Consider the following 27,220-nt stretch of genomic DNA (forward strand, 5'->3'; position numbering starts at 1 on the left):
CAACTGAAGGTCACTTTAGTAATTTTTATTTCAGTGATCTCCAAGTAAAGACTACAAACTTGATCACCAACATTGGTGTTTAATAATAACAAAAAATTTGCTCCTCATTTATCATATGGAATGCCATTTCAAGTTGTCTTGATGCTGAATCTGAGTGGTAATTTTTAAATTGCTTAACACTCTTGAACAGTCCATGAAGGATCTAAACAGACTGCTCAGGCCCTCCAAACATGTCTAAACTGTGAATAAAGCTATGCCAAACACATGGTGAATGACACCATATGTACAGAAAGCATGAACACTGCCAAAGCTATTCAGCAAAAAGACTAAACTCCCTATATCTAGTCACTGATATGTAGGACCATAACTCAGTCAAGTTATTATCAAAAGAGCTTCAGTTCCAAAGACTGAACAGACTTTAGGTCTGTTTAGCCTTCAGTAGTCATGGCTACAAAATGCCATATTGCTATGGAAATGAATAAAATACCCAGTCATTCTACTTTAGAGACATAATTTAGACACCTGAAAACTAGCATTATGCATACTCTTTGTACTCCTGAAATCTCATCATTGCCACTAACTAGAAAGTCAGAAGAAAATGCTATACAATAACAACTTTGGGGAAAAAATGGCAGAGATAATGTTTATCCTAGGTTACCCAGGGCCTGGCAATCAACGGTAACACTGGACAAAATCCAGGAGGGGTACTCTTTTTTAAAAAAAAATTTTATTTATTTATTTATTTTATTATTTTTTATTTGTATGAGTTGTATTGCCTGCATGTATGTGAGTGCACCCATGTCGTGGAATGCCACAGAGATCAGAAGAGGGCTTTGGATTCCCCTGGAACCGGAGTTAAGGATGGTTCATAGCCGCCATATGGGTGCTGGGGATAGAACCTGGGTCCTCGGGAAGAGCAGTCAGTGCTCTTAACCGCTGAGCCGTCGCTCCAGCCCCAAAGGAGGGGTACTCTTTAAAAAGATGCATGAAGTTTTCTCCTCTGGTATCTACAAACTGTGACTTTTAAAGGCAGAAAACAGGAAGAATACTAACAAGCACAAGAGAGTGACTTGGACACCAATGGTGAGATGCTGAATGCAGTGTGTGACAGCCCCAACGAGGGAACTACGTAAAACAGCCAAGATTCAGAAATCTCTGTGCTTTAAAGCAAACTAGCAGCAGTGCCAGTAGACGATAAGAGAACTGTGATCGCCCTCTTTAAATCTGTAATGGCTTCTCTCGAAAAATAAAACATTTCCATAGAAGTTGGTTTCCAAGAAACTGGATCCTCTTTCCAAGAGAAACTTCCAGGCTACTGATGCCACCATTAGGGCAACTGACATGAGCATGAGAATACAAAGTGGAAAGTGGGGAAGATTCATGGGCAGGAGAACCTCTGTGGTGAGTCAAGTCTATAAAGAAGGCTGAGCTAGGTCTTAAAAGCTTTATCCATCATATTCAGACTCAGCATGGACTCTGGAAACCCTGCTGTTTTTGTCACTTTTAGCCAATTGTTGGTTACAATCAACAACCATCAAGTCCTAATGACTGTCAAGGTCTGTGTTAGGGCCACACAACACAAAAAGAGAAATGCCTTTTCTGGCATCCCAGTTTATTTTCCCCAGCTCCTGACAGGAAATGACAGGAAAGCTAAGGAAAGAGAAAGGGCATCCCTTCTGGAAACTATTTTAAGAAAACACACAATCTCTAATAAATAAATAAAATTATTTTAAAACACACACGCACGCATGCATGCGCGCGCGCGCACACACACACACACACACACACACACACACACACGCACAATCTCACTTTGCTTCATAGCAACACTGGTACATGAGTTTCCTCTTGATAGATGAGTTATTCAGGACCTAAAGAAGTTGACAGTTCTGCTCAAGGTCACATAGCTAAGGGATAAAATGGAATTTCAGCCAGAAAGACTGTAAGAGCTCCAATACTCTCTACACCATTACCCAGTAGATTACCCTAAATGGTGATTATCAAACAAGTTCCTATCAGTTTATTTAAAGATCCCTAGAGTAGAAGACTGAAATAGTGATATTTATGACCAAAATACTTAATTCATTTATCACAACTAAAAATTTTTAAATGCTAACTTTAAATTTTATACACTATTTGTCAGATCATTAATTAACACATTTCAGGAAAAAATATGCAAGATTTACCAAGTTTTTAAGGAGAGATACATTCCCACTTCCAGAATTAAAGTTCTCTAGTATATCAGTAATGTGGATAAATGTATGACTGAGGACGGTCATCTCAGGGCTGGGTACAGAGAACACCTGGGTGAAAGCAACGGTTCCTAAAAAAGTAGCAGGAAAATGGTAAAATAAAATACACTCGTGTGCAACCTTCACACAGAACCCACAAAAGATGATGCAGATTCAAATTTATAAACATGGAAAGATACCAAAATCTGTTAAATAAAAAATAAAATTCTTGTTTATACTGCAAACATCACAAGAAAAAAGTCTGCAAAATATATAAAAATGTAGCTATACTTTTTGGTGGCTTTCTTAATTTTTATAGTGTAAAGACTTATAATTTCAAAAAGCTTGAAATTTTAACTACTGGTTACATAAATACACAGACTGTAAATTGGTAGTCTCCTTCTAACAGGACTTAAGCCAGCTACCTGTGTTTATATTTATAATATAAATATCAGATAAATATAACAGGAAAATTGTTTTATCAAACTTTGATCATCCAGCCCCGCCCCCCCCTCAAAATACTTAAAGCTTTTCAGATTTTAATGCATGCATATACCTCATTAAACATTTTCAACATGGGTGATAAAAGATTATAAACTTTATGATTAATTAACATTCTTGGTCTAAAAAGGGCAGTACCATTCATATTCACATGTCTAACACTTTCAAAAAAGTCATATGGATACATGGGAATCTACTGCCCTCTGCTGGAGATGCAATGCTAAAATGGCAGACAAAATTTTCTTCCTCATTTAGTACACAAGACGTTGGGCCCTGTAAATTCCTGTAAGAAAAGCTAAAATTCCTTCTGTGCTAGAAAAATTCAAACTTTAAAGAAAGGAAGGAAAAAGCAGGCATGTTTGAGAATCTGTCCAGACTTCTTGATACAATGGTTCTATTATTTTCTTGTAAAGAAAATGAATTAGTCCATCTTCTATAGAACTCAAAAGCATATGAAGCTAAACTAAACAGAAAGTATTTCTTAGACTTCCTTCTTATAATTCTGTTTCAAATACAGTTATTTCTCAAGTTGAAGAACCTAGCTAGTCAGCATGTATTTGATACTGGGAAGAACCAATGGCACATCCCCCTAACCACCAGGATGACTTGAAGACCTGACCCCTCCTTGACTTGCACAGTCTGCATCGAGTGACATATTTAAAGGCGAAGCTCAATCTCTTTCTTACTTCTCTGGGGACTGTACCCAAATGATCAAATGATTTTCCTTTTTAACCAATTTAGTTCGTTCTACCTCAGAAATTCTCTGCCTGTTGGTTCTCACTGTGACCCAAAAACCATTGCCACTCTTATAACAGCAATGGAATAGGAACATTTAGTTCCAAAGTGAAAATGAAGGATGACCATAGAACATTATCCGCTAAAATTATCTGAAATTTTGTGTATCCTGAAATGATCTGAGGTCTTTATTTTAGGTAAATTAAGTCATCAAGTTTCATTTTATACCTATATACATATTAATAATGGCATCTCAGAACATGTTAAATGGATTATGATGAACCCTCCGAGAATACCATTTAAACATTTTTAAAAAATATTTTATTTATTATTTTTATGCGTATAAGCATATTGCCTGCACGAGTGTGAGTGCACCCATGTCATGCAATGCCCAAGGAGGTCAGAAGAGAGCAGTCAGTGTTCTTAACTGCTAAGCCATCTCTCCAGCTCCTGTATTTAAACATTTTTATAGGAAACATCTTTTCAGGTTCCAAGGTAGTAATTCACAAACAAACTTTTAAAAATCCAGTCGTAGAATCTTAATAGAAGCAAAAAGCCTCTAAGAAACAATATGGAATTCTCTCTGAAATAGAAAAAAATCCACTACTTGGATTTAGCCTACAGATATCCTTGCCCATATGTGACAAAATAGTACAGCAATTTTTATAATATCAAGAGCTATGTATGTCTCTGAATTGGGAATTACTTAAATAAATTAGGAATACCTATAAAGGGAATAGTCTGTCAAAATACAGTAGGTCCTTTTAAGGTTAATCTCAATTGTCAACTTAATGAGATTTAGAATTGCCTCAGAAACAGGCTTCTGACTATGCCTGTGGGGGATATAAGTTACAAGAGAGAAAAAGAGCTCGTCAGGCATGGTGGCACACACCTTTAATCCCAGCATTCAGGAGACAGAGACAGGCAGATCTCTGTGAGTTCAAGGCCAGCTTGGTCTACATAGTGAGTTCTAGGCCAGCTGGGGCTACAGAGAGACCGTGTCTCAAAAGAAAAAAGAAAAGAAAAAAAGAGCTAAATGCAAAATAGCACGTACTGTACTTATCAATAAAACATGTATTCTATTGATGCATATGTAAAGCTACCTCTTCAAGGATACAAAAGAGACTAGTAATATTGGGTGTGTAGGCAGAACTGTGTGAGGAAGAGGATGGATGAAGGTTTACTCATCATGACACCCACCTGTACTTTGAGGTATCTGCTTTTAAAAAAGACTACTATTGAAAAAAAAAAAAAAACCCACATGAACCTCAGTCTTATTAACTGTCAACTTAAAATATAGCATATGACTGACAACTTATATATTAAACAAACCTTTCTATTCCTAGAATCCCTTACCTGCCAAAATTCTAATTCCAGGACCCCAAGAAAGATGATTCAGGAAGAAAAGGTGCTTGCGGCCAAGCCTGATGACAGGAGTTTGATCCCTGGGATTCACATGGTGGAAGGAGAAAATGGATTCCTTCAAATTGTCCTCTGATCTCCACATGTATACTGTGGCACACACACACTTGTGCACACACACAGACATGCACATGTGCACACATGTGTGTATAGTGAGTTCTAGGCCAGCTGGGGCTACAGAGAGACCGTGTCTCAAAAGAAAAAAGAAAAGAAAAAAAGAGCTAAATGCAAAATAGCACGTACTGTACTTATCAATAAAACATGTATTCTATTGATGCATATGTAAAGCTACCTCTTCAAGGATACAAAAGAGACTAGTAATATTGGGTGTGTAGGCAGAACTGTGTGAGGAAGAGGATGGATGAAGGTTTACTCATCATGACACCCACCTGTACTTTGAGGTATCTGCTTTTAAAAAAGACTACTATTGAAAAAAAAAAAAAAACCCACATGAACCTCAGTCTTATTAACTGTCAACTTAAAATATAGCATATGACTGACAACTTATATATTAAACAAACCTTTCTATTCCTAGAATCCCTTACCTGCCAAAATTCTAATTCCAGGACCCCAAGAAAGATGATTCAGGAAGAAAAGGTGCTTGCGGCCAAGCCTGATGACAGGAGTTTGATCCCTGGGATTCACATGGTGGAAGGAGAAAATGGATTCCTTCAAATTGTCCTCTGATCTCCACATGTATACTGTGGCACACACACACTTGTGCACACACACAGACATGCACATGTGCACACATGTGTGTACTTGAAATAAAAATATAATAAAAATGTTCTTAATTGAAAAGAGAAAGAATTCTCTCTAGTTTTCAAGAGAGCCACAGCCCTACCTTAAATATGATGACAATGGGTATGTCCTCGGACAGAGTGTTATGCCTCAAGTAGAACCGTCCTTGCTTCACAGCCATGTTGGTTCTACTTTTTTTCTCATGGGTAGAGCTAGGAACAAACACAAGCTGGTCAAACTGCATCCCCACCTAATAAGTTCAAAAGTCATGATCACCAACTAGTAAGGTTCTGCTGGTAATAATGATTGATGGTTTTCAAGGATACACAAGCCTCTTTCCTGCCCTGATGCTACTTCTGTGAGCATTTAAAAACAATTGTTTCCTATCTTCAAAATAATGGTGGAAGTTTTGTGGGTGAATGACATCCACCTTTTGATCTCTCTCTCTCTCTCTCTCTCTCTCTCTCTCTCTCTCTCTCTCTCGTGCACGCCTGTTGGTTGGCTGGTTTAGGTCTCATGTCCAGGCTGCTCTTGAATGTGCTATATAGCTAAGAATAACCTTGAACTCATCATGATTCTCCTGCTTCCACCTCCTAAGAGTTAGGACTACATGTGCTACCATGCCCAGCTTTTCACCTATTTCATTTTGAGTATACCTGAATTACTTTGATCAAGTGTAGGGCCTGTATTCATGGCTGATTTCATATACTGTGCTGGATAGCTTCAGCTATTAACTTGACACACCAGAAAGAGGGAACCTCAACTGAGGTACTGTCTCTCCGGGACTGGCCTATGGCCATTTTCTTATTTGCTTTTGATGTGAGAGAGCTCAGCCATTGTGGTCAGTACCACTCCTGGGCAGGTGGTCTTAGGTTATATAAGAAATCAGGATAAGCACAGGCCAGAAGAGCAAGCCAGGAAGCAGCATTTCTCCATGGTCTGCGCTTCAGTTCCTGCCTCCAGGTTTCTACCTCAAGCCCCTTCCTAACCTCCCTCCATAATGAACTATAAGCTGTAAAGTGAAATAACCCTTTCCTCTCTAACTTGCTTGTGGTCAGTGTCTTATCACAGTAATAGAAAGTAACTCACAACAGCCCAAACCATACTATATGAAGAAGTAAGTTTTAAGGCCAGGCATGGTGGTGCACACCTTTAATCCTAGTGTGTGGGAGGCAGAGCTAGGCAGATCTATGCATTTGAGGCCAGCCTAGTCTACATAGCAAGTTCCAAGCAGCCAGGGCTACATACCAAGATCCTGTTTCAAAAAAAGTAAATTTTAAAATTAATAATCAAAAAAAAAAAAACTTACCCACCCTGCATGTACACAGCAAAACCTAGAATTACCCGAATGTGGTTCCTTCTACTGGTATCTGTATTAATGAGATTTCTAATGGATTCAAAGCATTTCAAAAGCTCCATTCAAGCTGAGAGGGGGATGAATGCCTTTAAGGCCTACATTCCTGAAGTAGATCTCTGTGAGATCAAGGCCAGCCTGATCTACACAGTGAGTTCCAGGCCAATTGGAGTTACAGGGAAACCCTGTCTCAAAAAGACCAAAAAAAAAAAATCAACATCAACAACGAAGTCCTTGCTTACAAAAACAAACAAAAAACAAAAACAAAAGAACACAAAAAACTTTGAAAAGTGCTCTTGTATTTCTTCAAGTTTCTTTAATGCTATAGATTAATTTACAAACATGACCTAAAATTTACAAACATTACCTAAAACATGGCCTTTCAAACACTTTCATACTTTCATAATTGAAATCTTACTCTATGCTAACAGACTTATACAAAAGATGAATTTAAAATACATGTTACTGAGAGAGATACCACCTCCTTCTGCATCAGAAGACAACCATTCGGTATTGCCAGTATGACCTTATTTCTGAAAAACATCCCTCCATTTTCCCATACCTGGTAACCGAAGCTCCAACGGCCCCTTTTCTATCTGCCTCCACAATGATCCTGTTCTTAGATAGCTGCTCTTGGATAAGAATGACTTTTTCGACTCCTTTAACAATGAAGTAGCCACCTGTCAAAGGAAACGAGAAAAGCTCAGCACTTCAGCAACTGATGTGTAGGGGAAGGGCAAGGATCCCCTGAGGTGGTCTCTAGTGAGCACCAATGGAGTCTAGTCTGGCCTTGACCTCCAGATCTGCCTGTCCCCACCTCCCAAATACTCAGATTACAGGCATGTGCTTGTAATCAATTGTTTCAGCCAGCAGCCACTTATTTGAAGGGGTTGCTGACATTGCTCTTCAAACTGATGACAGTGTCAGCACAAAACCCTGTACCAACAAGCCACAAGCTGATACACTTCTTGAGGATGCAGAATATATTTGATTTGTCTATGTATTTTACCAACCCAAAATACAGCAGGCAAATGAAAAAAAGAGAGACATTAAACAAATGAGTCTTCAGGTCTCTTAAGCATAGAAGTAACGATGAACTTCAATGGAAACTGAAACTTGTTTTGACTTTTCTAACAAATCAGTTAGTAACAGTACACCAAGATCAGGTCTCCAAAACAATGTACACTAAGTAAAATTTGCATGCTATTATTACATATTTTTTTCCATGTAATTCAGAATAGGGTACCATGAGACTTGGTTCTAACTGCAAAATATAAAGTAATACACTTAACATAATCTACTAAAATCATGACCTTTATTAAATTCTTTCCAACGTCAAACTGGGGTGCTGACACATACCTGTAATTTGGGAACTTGGGAGGAAGGGACAGGAGAATCAGGTGATCAAGGCCAGCCTCAACTATAGAGTAAGTTTGAGACCTGCCTGGGCTACATGAGATCCCTTCTCCTTAAAAACAAACATAACAACAAAAAATCCTCCTCCACACAACTCTATAGGAATCAGATTAAAGCAACTACAAGTCTACGTAGAGCACAGGCTCACACTCCTGAACACTTGGTGAATTAATGGTCCTGTTTGGGGACGTCAAGGGACCTTTAGGAGGTGTGGCCGAGCTGGAGCAAGCCTGTCCCTGGGGGTGGGCTTTGAGAGTTCACAGCCTTGCCTCACTTCCAGTCCCGCTTTCTCTGCTCTCTATGTGTGCCTGAAGATGTGAGCACTCCGCTTTGTGCTCCAGCAGCCTCTGCCACCATGCCTCCCCCATCATGATGGACTCACCCTTCTGGAACTGTAAGCCCAAATAAACTTTTTATTCTCTTAATTTGCCTTGGTTATGGTGTTTTATCACAGCAAAGAAAAGTAACTAATACAGGTGTAAATCCAAGACATTACACATACCAGGGTCTAATGGACATTCATTCAGTTTGGCAAATTCTGCTGGTGTTTTCCCGGTCAGAACACAGTTTGAACTTCGTAGCATAATGGGCATTCTGTTTAAAGTAAAACAAAAAAAGGCATCATGCACAGACTGTCAGTAGAATAGAAAGTGTGCAGTGTACACATGCCTGAGAGGTGTGCATCTCTGGCAGGTATTTCAGATGAGGGAGTGAAGCAAAAAGAACTTATTAAATTGATATCCACAGAGTGGCTCAACAGAGACTTCCTGTCTCACCTGCCAATGGGTAAGGCGTTGCGGATTATCCTCTGGCTGCCTCGAGTATACTCAATGTCCACTGTAATGGGGGCCGAGTATGTCATGTCTCTCAATCGGCACTGGAACAGAATCAGATTGTTAATGACTCCTCCTCACTCCTTCAGAGTTCCCACCGAACTCTGATCTTTCCTCCACTGAGCTGCTGATATGCTGCCTTAGGGCACTGGGAGCTATCAGTCAAACTCTTCAGGAACTGGATGTCATCATGCACTGGCCTACGCATTGCCACAGCATCCCTGATCCTGCCAATCTATAGATGGAACAACCTGGTGCCATCACCAGTTTGCTCTCATAGCTTTAAAGCAGTCAGATTGTTCCTTGCAAACTAAGGAACATGGAGAGTAATTAATGTGGCTGGTCAGTGTTAAAAACAGTTAACAATCATAAAACTAATGAAATGGGTTATGTAAACATATTCAAATTTTAAATATAATACACACACACAAATTTAAACCATTCCTAGTTTATTCTCTGAAACCACCAAACTATAAACAGAACTTCTCACCAAGAGATATTGCAGAACTGACCATTCGTCACATCATTCTACCATTTCTGAATCATTAGGGGATTTTAGAAATGGTCAGGATATGCTTTAGTTTGACATGGAGATAAGAAGCTAAACGATGCCTTCATCTGAGCAATGAGACTACACAGGAAGGCATATTAAAACTTCCAAGAGCTTCCCCATTATAGCAATGGTTATCTGGCAGTTTACAGCTTCAAAAGAGGTTTTCTCTGAAAATTAACCATGCTATTCCCTGTGCTAAAATCTGGTTTCCACGGAAAGTTGGAAGTGTCTGACTTCCAACTTAAATTTAAATTTTTTTCTATTCCCAACCAAAAAAAGTATTTATGTACATTATATTAATTAGGTTAAGTTTCTTCCTTCAGTTCAGATCAATGGTTGTGTACCATGGTAGTAAAAAGTATATTCTGTGGCCTCAGGTTCAAATACTGACTCTCATGTTTTACAACAACTTTCTACATCTTAATCTTCTCACATGATGACAAGTGTGCTGGATAGCATTAGTTGTGAACTTGACACACCTGGGTAGAGGGAGCCTCGGCTGGGGAATTGCCTCCATTGGACTGGCCTACGGCCATGTCTGTGGGGCATCTTCTTGACTGAGTGATGTGGGAGGGCCCAGCCCACTGTGGGTGGTGCCACCCCTAGGCTGGTGGGCCTGTGTTGTATAAGGAAGCAGGCTGAGGAGGGGCCAGGGGAGCAAGCCAGTAAGCAGCATTCCTCCTCGGCCTGTGCTTCAGCTCCTGCCTCCAGGTTCCTGCCCTGAGTTCCCTCCTTGGGCTCCCTGATGAACTGTGACCCGGGAGATGTGAGCTGAATAAACTCTTTTTTTCCCCAAGTTCGTATCGGTCAGAGTGTTTGGTGGACGGCAATTGAAGGCAAACTAGAACAACAAGGATCATTTCAATTCCCAAAGTATATTTTTAGGATGGCACCTAGCATAGAATATGTATATATATTATTAAAAATAAAATTAATGTAATGCCCATGGTAGGCAAACATTCAGTAGGCTTTAACAAACAAAACTGTTCACCTGGAAATGAAATTTTAATAGATATGATTTTAAAATAAAGACTTTTTTTAAATGCACTATGGGCCCAACCTATCATCCCCACTCTCCCCTCTGTGCCTTTGTCCTTTCCTGTCAAGACAGGATTGGGCTGGTGGAGCCTGAAGCACTCACACCTCCTTTCACCTCTCTAGGAATCAAGCTCCTGCTAAGAAGTCTGTTTTCCACTGCTCGTTACAACATCTACACACCTTATCTGACATCAGTAAGAGAAGCGAGAATCACAGACGCTACTTCAGCCTTTTTTTTTTTTTTTGGCCTCAACTTTCTTGAACTAGTTCAGATATTTTGGTTTCTCCCTTCTCTGAACTCGGTTAATATGTTTTAGGAAATAATTTGGAGACTGCCAACAGTCTGCTAAGTTCTTGAAAAACTGGAAACCTGGAAACATCTAGCAAAATGGAAAAGGGAAGACAGAAAGTCAAAGCGAGGCACCGCTCTCAGGTATCCACCCCTGTTCTTTGATGCTGCTCCACAATTCAGATATTTTGGTTTCTCCCTTCTCTGAACTCGGTTAATATGTTTTAGGAAATAATTTGGAGACTGCCAACAGTCTGCTAAGTTCTTGAAAAACTGGAAACCTGGAAACATCTAGCAAAATGGAAAAGGGAAGACAGAAAGTCAAAGCGAGGCACCGCTCTCAGGTATCCACCCCTGTTCTTTGATGCTGCTCCACAAACTTCCCTTACACAGCTGGCCCTCTAGGCCTTCCAGTTTGCAATCCTGGTGTCTGTGTCTGTTCAGTGTTTGTCATTTTAATCTCTCCACAAGAATATGAACTCCTTGAGGAAGAATTCTAAGTCTTACCTCTTTTTTCAATATCAAGGCACAAAATAAACGTTTGCTAAGTAGTTGATGTCTAATAGCAAAATTTACCTACATAGGACATGTGGTCACTTGATCATCCTACCTACTGAATTTTGTTTGGAAAATAACCCCAACATCAAACACCTTACTTGTTCTTTAACAAAGATCCCTGTGCTATACTCCTTGATAGAATGTGTGAAGAACCATACATCCCTTAAAGTGCTAACTGGCCCTAAACTGGCAGGCTGGACTTGCTTAAGCCTTATCAGCTAGTCACTCCTGGACTGAAGGACACTGTTTACGGAATCAGCCTGTCTCCTTTAGTGCCCTAAGATACCTCGCCTGCCTGGGAAAATAATCTTGGGAAAGAGACCCTCAAGGACACCAGACCCTGGCATGGAATTTAACTCTTGCCAACAGCTTGTTCAACAGCTGTCCTATTTAAGTCCAAACGGCCCCTCCCTTTGATGCAGATGCTTGTTTCTGAAGATGGCTTCTGTGCTTTGCTGTGTTCAGGAAACACATTCCCAGCCTGCTGCAGTCTGGCTCTGGTTCTTATTCCTTAACTTTAAACTCCTTCCTTTTCTGCTCTCCTAAATCTAACACTCTCAGATGACTATTTAAGTTTTACATGAATACAAGCCAAACGAATCGACAAAGCTCATGCTCTTTCCTGAATCAACTGCTAATTACAAACACTACAAGAAGAATTTGAAATCTAGGCTCAGTTAAAATTCAGTCTACATGCCTGCCCTCCTATAACCCTGCCTATGACTGTTAAAAATCCTGTCTTTAATTTCGTCCTCATTAATATCTCTGTTAGACTACAAGCTACTGGTCCTTGGTCTCTTCTTTCTGACAAACTTTGGCTAAACATCAGTGTATTGGGTGAGTGGCTTCTGCAAAGAGCAGCGACATGTGAGGAGTTGGCTTTGCATTAGGAGAGAGCTAAACTTCAAACACAAACAGGACAGTTCTACAGGGCCACATGAATTATGATTAAATGACAGAATAAACTGCATGGAACTGTTTCCTAATACAGTGTGATATAGTTCAAGTACCCCTTATCCAAAGCCCATGGGCTCAGAAGAGTTTCAGGTTTGGGACTGAACTTTTTAAAATTTATTACATCATTTATTTATTTAGTGTGCAGGTCAGTATGTATATCTGTATGGGTGCATGGAGGTCAGAGACAACCTGAGGCAGCCGATTCCTTCCTTCCACCACGTGCATACCAAGGACAGAACTCAGAGTCAGGCTTGGTGACAAGCAGCTTTATTTACTGAGCCGTCTAGTTGGCCCATTTTTAAAAATACATTTTTTTACTATTTGCATAGACTTTACATCAGTTTTGGATTCTTGGATCAGGAATTCTCAACCTGTTTACTAGGGCTTATTCTGATTATCTTTGTCTCAGGAGATATTTTAAACCTGCTTCTGAATTTTTTCTTTTTCTTTTTTCTTTTTTTTGGGGGGGGTTCTTTTTGAGACAGGGTCTCCCTGTAGCCCCAGCTGTCCTGGAACTCACTTATGTAGACCAGGCTGGCCTTGAACTCACAGAGATCTACCTGCCTCTGCCTCCCAAGTGCTGGGATCAAAGGCATGTGAATTTTTTAAAGTACATATTAAGGGTAGACTCTTTAAATGAAAGCAAACAAGTTTGGGTAAGGTAAGATTTGTAATTACCTCATGAGGGGACACTGGTCTAGTTACATTGAAACTTTCTTCAACATCAGGAAGCCCGACATAGATATTAAGATATCTGAAAAGCAAATAATTTCATTACCAATTATACTGCTTAAAGGTTTTTCTGAGCAACAGAATAATGATAATACTGGATTACAACCAAAAGAATAAGATAACTGTCTGTAAGTATAGACCGAGATAATACAAAGAAAGATATATAAGGGAACACTAAAAGGAAGGAACTATGGAAACAGAGACCATTACTCCATAATAGTAACTGAGGGATAAGAACCATCAGTGTATACTGACATTACTGGTGAGGGGGTAGGTATGCAGCACAGTGGAAGAGCCCTGGCTTAGCATACATAAAGCCTTGGGTTCATTCCCCAGCACAGCAAAAATTTTAAAAATAATTAAGTAAAATTAGTGAAAATATATTTGCATTGTCTCAAAGGATCTCACTATAGATACTTATTAGAAAAAGAAAAAAACAGTAGCTTTACAGTGGAGAATTCTAGAAGATAGAGACCACCTTAACTAGGTGTACAAAGTAAAAATCATCAGTAATAAAAAGCTGACATCTTTACCCTCTGATACAAATCAGTAAAAATGGAACAAAACTAGATAGGTTGACCAGGGTCCAATGGATAAACTCACACTAAGGGACATTTGGGGACACAAACTTAACCTCGGAGGCTTTAACATATATAAGAGAATGCATGAAATCTGGGGTGGGGGGGGAATGCAGGGTACAGATAGGAGAGGAGGGTCTAAATTTGATTAAGATGTATGAAATTCACAAAAATTCAATAATATATATTAGAAAAAAGTAAAGCAATTCATGTTAAAAAAAAAATGACACAAAACATTGCCTGTGATATTCTTGCCAAAAATGCTTAACATAATCTAATCTAATCAAGAGCAAATATCATAATACAGCCAAACTGAAAGACTCTGTAAAATCTTACCAGACTATTCAAAAGTGTCAAGGCCAGAAGCACCAGGTAAGACTGATTAACTATCAGATTCAAGAGACTAAGAAACAACTAGGGCTGGAGAGATGGCTCAGTGTTAAGAGTGCTGCCTGCTATTGCCAAGGGTCCAGGTTCAGTCCTCAGCACCCATATCAGGTGGCATACAATTGCCTACTCAGCTCTAGAGGATATGAGGCCCTCTTGTGGACTCTGCAGGTATCTGCACTCTCATGCACATATCCACACACAGACACACACATCTACACATAATTAAAAAGATAATAAAAATACATCTTTAAAAAGAAAGACAGACGGGCTGGAGAGATGGCTCAGTGGTTAAGAGCACTGACTGCTCTTGCAGAGGACCCAGATGGCTATGAACCATCTTTGACTCCAGTTCCAGGGGAATCTGAAGCCCTCTTCTGACCTCCGCGGCATTGCACGACATGGGTGCACTCACATACATGCAAGCAATACACTCATACACATAAAAAAAAATTAAATTAAAAAAAAAAAGACAGACAGATAGGAATCCAACCTAGCATGTCCTGATTCCAGCAGGGGAAATAGGACACCAGTGGGGAAAACATCCAGTCAGGTCTATAGTTCAGCTGGTAGTACTAGATCAGTGCTACCTTTATGGTTCTGATAACTGTGTTATGGTTATATAAGACATATTAGCATAAGTTGGGTGGGGAATATAGGAGAACGCTGTACTATTTTTTCAATTTTTGTATGTCTAAAATTCATTAAAAGAAAGGCTTGTTTAAAAGAGTTAAAACAATAGTTTCAGAACTCTACTTATAGTTTGCCAATTAAAATTTAAACTCAAGCACTTTGCACTTAACTTATTAGAGATAAAAGAATGGTTCTACAAGAGCTTTGACAGTAACTACATGTGCCTTAACATTTTTAAAATAATCCAAGTATTGCATAAGAGCAGCAGGTTCCTTACTTTAAGTACCACATGGGGTCAGCATCACTTGTAACCTTTTCATTGGCTTTCATTATCTTCTTTATCTGCAAGGGGGAGTGCAATATTAGGAAGGAGCTCTGACTTCAGGTTAGTTTTCTGTGTATGTCTACCTCTAATCCTGGATGCTTACCTCTACATTAATGAAATAGTTAAATGAGTCTATATGCTGTTTCACAAGGCCTTTCACCTAAATGGAGAGAAGGAACAGAGGTCATCAACAAAATAATAGGTGATCTAGTTCACTTTAACTGAAGGTCAACAACAAATTTTCTTCAAAATTAAAGTGAGGGAAAGATTCATGAATTTATTTAGGAAAGCTTTTCCTTAATGTGTTTTCACTCCATTTCTCCACCATCTTACTAGTACATCCCCAAATTCCCCTTGAGAGGCAACCTGGCTCTTGAAATTCATGAGTATTCAGACATACTTGAATCTCCAAAAGTTAAAAATCCATGGGGTGGGGGGAATAAAGCCAGCAACGGGCATCATTTTGTTAACTCTTAAACAAAATCCATTTTCCCTTCTTTTTAAAATAAAGATTTGGGGAGGGAGGGTATATGTGTGACATGTACAACACCCTGGGCTCAATCCCCAGTAGTGCACGCACACGTGCATACACACATGCACACAAATTGCTCATCCAAAACTAAGCAAAGTACAAAATTATACAAAGTCAAAAAAAGTCAGTGATAAAAACTCAATTGTTAAAAGTCCATCTACTGGCTTTTATCATATGAAAAATAACCACCTATTACTAAATATTAAACAATTACCTTTAAAAATGCTGGAAGCAGCCTCCATTTTTCCTGTGGACCAAACAATAAGAAAGTCAGAACTCTGTACCAGCAACCACAATATACAATAATTTTGATGTACCAAGTTTATCAGTGAGCAGAAGGAAGTAAATCAAAACAAAAAAAAATAACTTTTAAATCTTAACTACCTTGGCACAAATAATTTTTCTGTGTGTACATGCATACACATCACAGGTATCCCTAAATATAACCTCTTCTGATGACAACATTCCAAACACATCTCACATTTTACTCCCATGGTACTTCCTAAGTGAGGTTTGCTAGTTTGAAAAGACAGTAAGTCTCAGAATCTGGCGGGGGCACCAGGGCTTGGGACTGAATCAAATTCTTTCTTCTTCTCACTCTTTCCAAAGTAGCGTCTGGTCAGAGCTCCCTCAAAGCTTCAGGAAGGAGGTCAGCACACAGACGCTTGCTCCTCCACTGAAGGGCTCCTAACTGCCACACTTCTAGACTACTACATACGATGACAGCCTCTTTTAACATCTGACTTCTAATCTGCTAAGGGGAATTCTGACAAATGGTTACAGCTGAGTTTAAAGTCAGACTATACGGTTCCTAAGGAAAGGCCTATGGATAACCCAGGACCTTATGGCTAATATTAAAACTGGTTTTAACTTGGATGACCTGAGAAACACTGGGCAGTTCTGAGTAAAAGACTGACAAGATAGCTTTGCTCATTTTCACTAGAGTAGAATAAGCAAGGCTGGAGCAGGGAAATCACTTCGTTTACTGTGGTAGCCCAGGCTGGCAACAGCACAGGTAGTGCCAAGTAACTCTTAGCTAGGGACATAATTTGGAGTTAAGCCAATGAGATATGGATTATATGGTGCCTCTGAGAGAAGGTGCAGCTAAAATTAACACCCGAGTTTCTGGTCTGAGGAGCTAGAGGGACAGAACACTCACTGACCGGGATGAATAGACAACGAAGTGTGCAGGAGTCACAGGTTTGGAGGTTGGGGGACAGGAGCCCTCAGGAATGTGGTTTGGGGCACGTTTAGTTCAAGGTACCAATTAAACATTCAGGTGGAAATGTCAATAGGCAACACATGCCTGGAACTTGGAACTAGAGTGGCCTGGGAGTGCACACTAGGGAGCAGTTAGTAACTGGATGATAATTATAGTCAAGAGATGGATGAGATCACTTAAGGGGCATGGATGAGAGAAACCTGCATAAAATGAGATCGAGAGCATTACATTTGGAAATAAGGAAGAAGGGAGGCCTGGCAATTGGGCTAGCTTGGCTAGGCGTGGTAGTACACGCCTTTAATCCCAGCACTGGGGAGGCAGAGGCAGGTGGATCTCTGTGAGCCAAGGCCAGCCTGGTCTACATAGCAAGCAAGCTCCAGGCCAGCTGGGGCTACAAGGAGACGCTGTCTTAAAAAAAGACCAAAAAAAAAAAAAAAAAAATGGGGCTGGAAAGATGGCTCAGCAGTTAATAGCACTGACTGCTCTTGCAGAGGACTCGGGTTTGATTCCCAGCACCCACACGGTGGCTATGAATCGTCCTTAACTCCAGTTCCAGGGGAATCCGACGCCCTCTTCTGATTTCCACAGCATTGCAAGACATAGGTGCACTCACATACATGCAGGCAATACACTCATACACAAAATAAAAATAATAAATAAAATATTTAAAATTTAAAAAAGAACAATCTAAAAAAAGAAAGAAGAAAGTAAAGGGTGTTTGGCTAAGAGAACTTTCTAGAGTATATGACAATTGTTTGGGCATGTAATGATCAAAATCAAAGAAATCCACTGTACATTTTATCATATATAAATTACATATGATTAAACAAATAAAAGAAAGAAAACTGGCAACAGGAACAGTACAGACTGAATTATGCCCCTCTCAGAATTCCCATGTAGACTTCTAACTGCCAATACCTCAGAATATGATCTGACCTCGAAATAGGATTGAAGATCTCAATTATTCAGATGACATCATTAAGGTGAAGCCCAATTAAATAAAGCAAAAGGGAACTTGGACAGACACGCACAGGGACAGTGTCATGTGATAATGAACATGGATGGATGTTGGGTGTTATTTCTATAATCTAAGAGATACCCAAGATTGCTGGGCAGCAAACCACCAGAAGCTGGAGAAGAGGTATGGGATGGCTTCTTTCCCAGCTTCTGGAAGGAACTAGCTTTGCTGTGACCTTGCTCTTGGACTTCCAGCCTTCAGAAAGTTAAATTTCTATTTTTTACACTATCCAGCTGTGGTATTTTGGTACAGAAACCCTGCAAACTAATCTAACTCTCCAATGTTCTACTCCTACACTTCAAGTTTCCCCCTCTGTACCCAACAGAATTCTTCCTGTCTCAAAGACAGGAAGCTTACCCTCCTGCCACAAACACATTCCTTCCGATCTCTAGAAAATGGGAAACCTTCCCCTGTGTCCATTCTCCCAACTCTTAGACGCTCAACCACCCTCTCTACCAGTTTTTTCTTTCAAAACAAACTATTCATTGAGCTAGACATGGTGGCCCATGCCTGATATACTAGTTAATGAGAGAGGTGGAAGCAGGATCAGGAGCTCAAGGTCTGCCTCAGCTACACAAAAAGTTCAATTCTAGCCTGGGCTATGTGAGATCCAGTTCCTGTCTCAGACAGGGACTGACAAAGGACCTTCTTGCTCTTCTTTTCTCTGCCCACCGTGTAGACATTGTGCTCCTCAAAGGCTATCCCTGACAACATCTCCTCATTCTCCAGCAAGACTGGGGATAGAGGGCTTAAATATATGTTGAGCTTCCCCTAGTATCCCCTTACCCCTACTTCCAAATGGAGCTCTGGCAAGGGTAGTTACTGTACCTGGTTAACCACAGTACCTGGCACAGAAGATGCCCAGTACAAACCGAATCAATAAACAAATCAGTAATACAGTGAGCCACTGGCTAGGGACCAATCCACTTTATTGGCCCAAAGTCTACTCAGACTCAGTATGTCCAGAACTGTAACTCCCACTCCATTCCCAATCTCAGCAAACAGCACCCAATTCTAGGTATGATATCCAGGAGTCCTACCTCCCTGACACTTTTTTGGAAAGATGCTTTCTTTTTCTTGTATTTTCTTTTTAATAAACAAATGATAATTGTATATATTTATGGGGTACAGTATAGTTCAGGATAAATATCATTTCCTTGTTTTTGTTACTTATGTTTGGAAACCTAAAGCTTCTTTCTTTTAGTAATAAAACTACAATATTGTGACGTTCATAAACAATATAATAGGTTATACTGGGGCTAGAGAGATGGTTCAACAGTTAAAAGCACTGGCTGCTCTTGCAGAGGACCCAGGTTCGAATCCTAGCACCCACATGGCAGCTAACAACCAACTGTAACTCCAGTTCCAGGGGATCCAATGCCCTCTTCTATCTACTGTGGGCAACTGCATGACATGGGTGCACTTACATACATGCAGGCATAACACTCATACACACAAAATAAAAATGTTTAAAAATTTAAAAATATATGTCATAGGTTATTGTGAGCTATCATCACCCCACTGTGCTGTGTAACACTGTAATTTATTCCTGTATTTGCTGGGTTTTGGTGGTAGTTTGTATGTGTGTGGTGTCTGCATGTATTCTTGTGTGCACAGGTATTCCTGCACATGTATGTGGAATCCAGAGGCTGATGTTGGGCATATTCTTCTATCATTCTGCACCTATTCTTCTGACACAGTGTATCCTCAATGGAACCTGGAGTTCATCAATTCAGGTATACTGGCCAGCAAGCTCAAGGGATCCACCTATCTCTGTGTCCCCCACACAGGTACCCCCACCCACCACACCTGGCTTTTATGTGGGTGCTGGGGATCCAAACTCAGGTCCTCATGGTTACACAGCAAGCACTTCAGCCACTGAGCCATCTCCTCCCTTTTTTTTGTTTTTATTTTTTATTTTTTTGTGCTACTGGGGCCCAAACCCAAGGCCTAAGGAATGTGCTACCTCTCCACCCCCTAAGAGAATTTAGGACTCATTCTCCAAGTTCCCCAACTTAGCTTCTAGTAATTGCTATTTGTGGTGGTTTGAATGAGAAATATCCCCCTAGGCTCGTATGCTTGCACACTTGGTCCCTAGTTGGTGGAGCTGTTCGAGGGAGGCTGTGGAACTTTTAACACATGAGCCTTGCTGGAGGAAGTATGTCACTGATGCTGGGCTTTGAGAGTTTAGAGCCTTACCCTACTTCCAGTTCACATTCTCTGCTTCATGTGTGCAGTTGGTCATATTTTGCCACAGCAACAATGAAAGTAACTAATACACTATTCTTTTAGTTCTGCATTTTTTAGTTTCTACATGAGAAAATGTGCAGTGTTTGTCTTATTTCATTTATGCCCAGCACCTCCGAATCAACAGGAAATCAGGTCCTGCTTGCAGGAATGTCCAACCTGCAATGCATGCAGTTAAGGAGAGCTAGGAATGTGCCCAACAGAAACTGTAAACTTACGTAAAACTTTATTATGGTGCACACACATGTAATTCAATGCATGGAGCTTTGTAGATGACATTACAACACCCATAAGTGGGGCACACCTGTGAGTCCACATCCTTGATGTCCCTCACAGTCACCCTTTGCTGCTGCATCAGTAGAGTCTCATCTTCCACCTGGACCACAATGCCTCCTTTGTGGTCTTCTCCTTTGTGCCTCTCAAGACTTAGCACTGGAGCCACAGTGCATGATCTCACCTGCAGAGCTGACCATCTCCTTCTCTACCTTAAGTCTCTTCAGTGTGCCCACCCTCTTTACCAGGTCTAACCCACAGAAAGTCATATACATCCTCTGTGTTCTCATCCCTGCCAACTCCTCCAGGTCCTGGGGGCTCTTGCTCAGGGTAGCTCTTTCTATTTGGGATGCCTCCCTCACAAGACTCATCTTTATGTTCAGGCATTCCAGGACAGCTACCATTTATAATACCCATCTACCACTCTGCACACTTTTACCACAGCACCTGAGTGGGGCTCCATTTGCTTACTTGTCTCCCCCTATTAAGAGAATTGCTTCTGGAAGTCAGGAAATATGTTTGCTTACTTGTTTTAACCCTGTAAGTGATACACTACTAGGTAAGTACTCAATAATACCAGTATTTGTTCACCAACTATTCTATCAATCAATCTATCTATCTAATCATAACTATCTATCATAACTGACCTCCAAGCTTTTACTATTCTTCCTGCCAGGCTATGATATGAATGGAAAACATATGAGGCATGATTAACTCATGTAAAAGAGAATTTCTGTCTAGAAGGTTATAGAGAAAATGAAGTTGGAAAGTTGAATACTGTACTAGCTCAATCAATTTCAGATCAATCTTCCTTAGCTCAACAATGAAGTTATAGTGTATCTCACAAATATAGATAGGAATACTCAGGATAAAGGAGCACAATGTCACTCCAGAGTCACCAATGCCTGTGGAGACACTTCTTTGGCAAAGATAATAAAATTATTGCGCTCATTTGCTCAGTAAGAATGTTAAGAACTGAGGCCATCACAGAGAATGAGTAGTGGGAAGAAGTCTGGGAACAGCTACAGACATTAGTACAGGACAGGCCACTATGACAGTAGGTAGGGAAAAGATCTTAAACGCCTTCACAGACATGCAGAATTCAATCTACAAACAGGAAAGAGAAAAAGTTCCAGAAGTGTAAGCATACGGTAGAAAATCTCAGGGCAGGCAGTCTGTAATGGTGGGAAAGAAGCTGGAGGGCTAAGCACTGGCCAGACTTAGGAAATACAAACTTGTTAAAGACTTTGGATTTTGCCCCAAGAGCCAACGGGCAGTGACTGAAGAATTTTAACTAGAGGGTAACATAATATTTGTGTGTTTAAACTGATGGCAATGGCTGCAGAGCAGAGAACAGACTAGAGTGGGAAAGTCAGGAGCCAGGTAGGCCATGTAAGAGATGACAATGATTCCATGTCAGGGAAAAGCTGGCATGAAACTTCTGATTGTGTATATTTGGGAGGCAGGACATGGCAGATGTTAGTAGACTGCATGTAAAGGGCAGGGATCAGAACAGTTGCTCCTGAATCTGATGGCTGGAACTGAAGTACTGCAAGTTCAGATGAGAAATATATACACCTTTTTCTTTTTCCAGCCCTCTACAGAAAGTTTAGTCTGCAGTCACTGTGAAGATTCTCAAATTGGGCTGATGAGTTCAAACTGCAGATCAACCAGCCTTCAATCACTGGACTAATTACTTAAGAACACTGTGACTGTGGCAAAATTAAAGAAAAAACAGTATTTCCGTCAATGGTTAAACAGAGAGAGCCTGGCACACAGTTAAGTGCTCAGTAAATGCTATCTCTTGATAATAACCCTTCAAAGTTATTATCAAGGTTTACTTGTATTATAGGCTGACTCTCATGGACTTATTCCATTTTATTAACCTGCCAATTATAGGGAGGTTCTTATTCATTACAGTGGTCATGTCACTCCTTTTTAAATCCTTCAAAAGTATCTTATTGCTCCCAGGAAGAATACCTAACTCTTCAGATAGCTAACACACTTCATATTCTGGACCCTTACTTACCCTTCATCTATTACTGCCACCTCTCCCGCCCCCAGTATTACTGGATTTCAGTTCCTCGGAAATGTCTTGTTGAGGGATTCCAGTCAGCCTGTTTTTTTGCCTGAAATTTCTCCTCTAACCGTCGTCCCTTCTAGACTTTCCCATTCTGTGCCAAAGATTTTGGGGCTCAGCGGAACTACATGTTTCTTTCGAGGAAAAAAGATGATACCAATAGCTGCACTTCTAACATCAGGAAGCTCACTGCAGGGCAAGTATCCTTAACTTTTGAGACTGACAAAAACTATGGAGCTTCCCGTCAGAAAACACAAAAGCTAAAACTTGAACTATTCAAGGCACTTCGTCCTGAGCCTGCTGACCAAAGACACTCTGGGCTGAAAGGACCGACTTGCTGTCTAGGATACAGATTGCGTTTTGCCACCACAGCCAACTACTGGACCTCAGGAAAGTGCCCTGAGCTGTCTGGCCCTCGGTGTCTTTCCCTGTAAGAAAGCGATCCTGATCCTGGTCCTCTGGGGGAGAGGGCCAATCCTGGCCAGTGCACTTCTCCACTGGAAAGACTTCCCCCCCAGGGCCACTCGCCGGCCGTCTACACCCGGGAAGCTGCTAAGAGCCGCTCTCCGCTCACGTGGCCACCAGGACACGACCGCCAGAAAAGGAAAGGAGATGCGAGCATGCGCAGAAGTCCTGAGCATGCGCAGAAGCCACCGGCCCGCCCTCGTCCCGACCGCTGCTCTCCCGGTACCGCCTCCTCAGTCGTCTCCAGCCCCTTCCGCTCCCGGTGCTCCCGGCGCTTTACCTCTACAGTCGGGATCGGCGCCGCCAGCTGCTCCGGGGTCAGGTTCCCAAATTCCTCCGCTAGCACGTCCATGGCGCGCCCGGTACAGGAAGAAGTCAAACGAAGATCCACACCCGCCTTCGCTGCCCCAAGCAAGCAGCACGCCTGGGGAGCGGTGTGCGCATGCCTAAACCGTCCCCGTCGCGCTGGGTTACTGGAGGTGTGTTAAAAGTGTTCCGCCTGCTGGGAGCCGAACTTGCGACGGGACCCGGATGTGGCCGAGTCTGGAAACTGCGCCCCCTGGTGTCGTATAGAGGTCTAGCCCGGGTAATCTAGATTCCCAACAGACAAGTTTATATTGCCAGTTCTCCAGTGATAGAGAATGACAAAATAGAGCCGTTCTAATTGTAAAAGTAATTTGGAGAATGACTGGATAATCTACAGCTACTGGGAACAGCTTGAACCACCGACGCCGAGAATTCATTTATTCAGTCTAAAACTGTACATGTTGTGTAGTACAAATAGCAAGAAATGTTTACAAATGTCTAGTAGTAAGTGGTTGGTAAAATAATTGATGGTACCGGTGTGTAATGACCATAATAAGGTAGGAAGGAATTAACTCTAGTGGTAATAAGGACTAACAAAAACAATGTTCAGTATTCAAAGTCTGAGACACAAGATCTAGAAGTAAATTAACACACAGAAATTTAGCATGAAAAGACATTTAAATCTATAGGGTAAAGCCAATAAATGTTGTAAGACTAATTAGTGGTTTGGGAGAAAAATACACTTAAATCCTGTGTGGATTATATATTTCAATGTTGAAACTGTAGAAGAAAATGTACTGTTTGTAGAGCACTTGCCAGTTTGCACCCCACCCTGGGTTTGATCCCCACTACCTTGCATAAACCCAGCATTGCATATAAATCAGGCATGGTGGTAAACACTTGTGATTTCAGTATTTGGGAGGTGGAGGTAGGAAGATCAGAAGTTCAAGGCATTCTAGGCTACATAGGGAGTTTAAGGCCAGCCTGGGCTGCATGGACCCTATTTAAAAAAAAAAAAAAAAGTAGTGAAAGAATGTATTAATAACATTGACTTTGTGAAGGACTTCAAAGATGGCAACAGGAAAGCATCAAGTATTTGATAATAGAATCTAAGTATTTTTATCATTTCATGAAAATGTTTAATTTTCTGAATAGATTGCTAAAAATAACCATGAATAGGTTTTAAAAACACAAGTTGGAGCTGGGAGTGGTAGAGCACACCTTTAATCCGAGCACTTGGGAGGCAGAAGCAGGCAGATCTCTGTGAGTTGGAGGCCAGCCTGGTCTCCATAGTGAATCCAGACCAGCTGTGGCTACAAGGAGACCCTGTCTCAAAAAGACAAAAAAGGGAGAAAAAAAAAACACACAAATTGGTAGAAGACAAATTTAATTCCTAATTTTAAAATGAGTTCAGAAGCTGGGCATGGTGGTGCACACCTTTAATCCCTGCACTCAGGAAGCAGAGGCAGGCAGATGTCTGTAAGATTGAAATCTGCCTGGTATACATAGCAAGTTTCAGGGCAGCTGGAGACTGTCTCAAAAAGACCAAAAATAAATGAACAAGTAAAGTTAGTTCATAAACTGGGTAGCACACACTTTAATCCCAGCACTCAGGAGGCAGAGGCAAGTTCCAGGCCAGCCATGGCTACACAGTGAGACCTTGTCTCAGAACAAAACGGTTCATATACATCAATAGGAAGAAAAGTATCTTGGAAAAAAAGGTAAAAGATGCCAGCAATTGTTTAATGGGTATAGCTCTGCTTGGGAAGATGAAAACATTATGAGATGGATGGTGGTGATGGTTGAGCCACACTGTGAATGTGTATAATGATGCTAAAATGTACACTTTTTTTTTTTTTTTGGTTTTTTTGGGAAAGGGTCTCCCTTTACCCCCAGCTGGCCTGAACCCACAGTTTGGCCTCTGCCAAACTTTTTAAATTGATTTCACAGAGATCCACCTGCCTCTGCCTCCTGAGTGCTGGGATTAAAGATATGCATCACCACACCTGGTCTTATTGTTGTTTTGGGGACAAGATCTTGTTATATATCCCTGATTGGCCTGGAACTTGCTGTGTAGACCAGGCTGGCCTCGCTCTCACAGAGATCTACCTGCCTCTGCCTCCTGATATCTAGAATTAAAGGTATGTACCACCATACCCAGTGTATACACTATTTTTTGTTTGTAGAGTTTTTTGAGACAGGGTCTCCCTGTAGCCCCAGCTGGCCTGGAACTCACTATGTAGACCAGGCTGGCCTCGAACTCATGGAGATCGCCTGCCTCTGATTCCTGAACAACAGGATTAAAAGTATGTGCCACCACATCTGGCTTTATGAACTCCAGTTTTTTTGTTTGTTTTTTAAATATTGTATTTATTATTTTTATTTCATGTGTATGAGTATATTGCCTGCATGTAAGTGAGTGCAACCGTGCTGTGCACTGCCGCGGAGGTCAGAAGAGGGCTTCGGAGTCCTGGAGTTAAGGACAGTTCGTAGCTACCATGTGGGTGCTGGGAATCGAACTCTGGTCCTCTGCAAGAACAGTCAGTGCTCTTAACTGTTGAGCCATCTCTCCAGCCCCGAACTCCAGTTTTTAGTAGTTAAAACCATTATATTTTTCCATAGTAAGGAAACTGAAAATTTTTAAATAAAGGATTTCTGATTTTCCCCTTACCCCAAGTTAATTTTTAAATTAGCTACCTAAATTCCAGTGCTTGTATCTTAAAAGTACTGTGCTGATAGACTTCAAAAGTAGGCGAAGAAAGAAAAGAAAAAAATACAGGCCAGTGACATGGCTTAGTGGATAAAGGTTCCTGCCACCAAGTCTGACAGACTGAGTTCAATCCCTGTGACCCACATGGTGGAAGAAGAGTTGTCCTCTGACCTCCATACATATATCTAAATAACAAACAATAATAATAATCAGGCCCTGCCCTTGAAATTCTTAAAACTTACAGAGACAAGATACAGGTATATGATCCTTGTGACTTACCAGACAGCACCCTATGTACAGTGTACCCTGGATGGGACTGTGAACCTGACTTATGGATGGCAGAGGATGTCAACTTAGGCCCAGGAATATTGGCTCTGTCCTCCAAAGTTGTCTTTGATTTCCACTATAAAGCTGGTTCTCTAACTAGCACAGATCACAGCCATCTGTAAAGCTAATCATCTCAGCTTTCTGACTGGTGGGCTGGAGCTGCAGCTCTGCATTTCTCTAAAGTGCTCTGCTGCTGTCACTTGATACCATTATCCTCCACTTACCTGTCTAGGTTTTCAGACTGAAGTCCATAACAGGAACTGTCTTGTTGTGTTTCCAGCATCTAGTTCGTTGTTTGTTTCTAAATGAATTCATATTAAATACATAATTTAAAAGACAAAAATGGTAATAATAAAATTGACATTATATTCCTGTTTCATCCTGATTCTTTTTTTATTTTTTATTTTTTTGTCTTTTTGAGGGTTCCCCTATAGCCCCAGCTGGCCTGAAACTCACTATGTAGACCAGGCTGGCCTTGAACTCATAGAGGTCTTCCTGCCTCTGCCTCCTGATTGCTGGGATTAAAGGCATGCACCACCACGCCCAGCCCATCATGATTCTTTTCGAAATGAAGGAAACACTGGTAGAAGTGGTCCCCAAACCCTCCATGGCAACAGCTGGCTCATACTGTGTGGTGCTGGCCATTAGCCTGCACAATCCCTTGTGATCCTTCCAGCATTATACCTGCAGCCAAGGTTAAATCCATGGTTTCTGATCCCCTTAAAAGCTAGGTTTAAAAAAATTTTTTTTAAAATTT

General features: G+C 40.9%; 1 protein-coding gene across 1 annotated transcript in view; it reads right to left on the reverse strand.

Moving 5' to 3' along the window:
- Polr3b (RNA polymerase III subunit B) overlaps nt 1-24,331 on the reverse strand; it is a 114,823-nt gene extending 90,492 nt beyond the window's left edge. Inside the window, exons 1-9 of the mRNA XM_008843125.3 lie at nt 23,401-24,331; nt 16,030-16,062; nt 15,387-15,443; nt 15,236-15,300; nt 13,307-13,382; nt 9,177-9,277; nt 8,903-8,994; nt 7,547-7,664; nt 5,734-5,842 (exon numbers count right to left, since the gene is read on the reverse strand). Coding sequence (XP_008841347.1) covers nt 5,734-5,842; nt 7,547-7,664; nt 8,903-8,994; nt 9,177-9,277; nt 13,307-13,382; nt 15,236-15,300; nt 15,387-15,443; nt 16,030-16,062; nt 23,401-23,472 — 723 coding nt within the window. The 5' untranslated portion in view covers nt 23,473-24,331. The remainder of the gene's footprint in view (nt 1-5,733; nt 5,843-7,546; nt 7,665-8,902; nt 8,995-9,176; nt 9,278-13,306; nt 13,383-15,235; nt 15,301-15,386; nt 15,444-16,029; nt 16,063-23,400) is intronic.
- Nucleotides 24,332-27,220: the final 2,889 nt, after the last annotated feature.

This window comes from Nannospalax galili, unplaced genomic scaffold, assembly GCF_000622305.1.
Source record: "Nannospalax galili isolate Female #2095 unplaced genomic scaffold, S.galili_v1.0 scaffold39, whole genome shotgun sequence".
NCBI lineage: Eukaryota > Metazoa > Chordata > Mammalia > Rodentia > Spalacidae > Nannospalax > Nannospalax galili.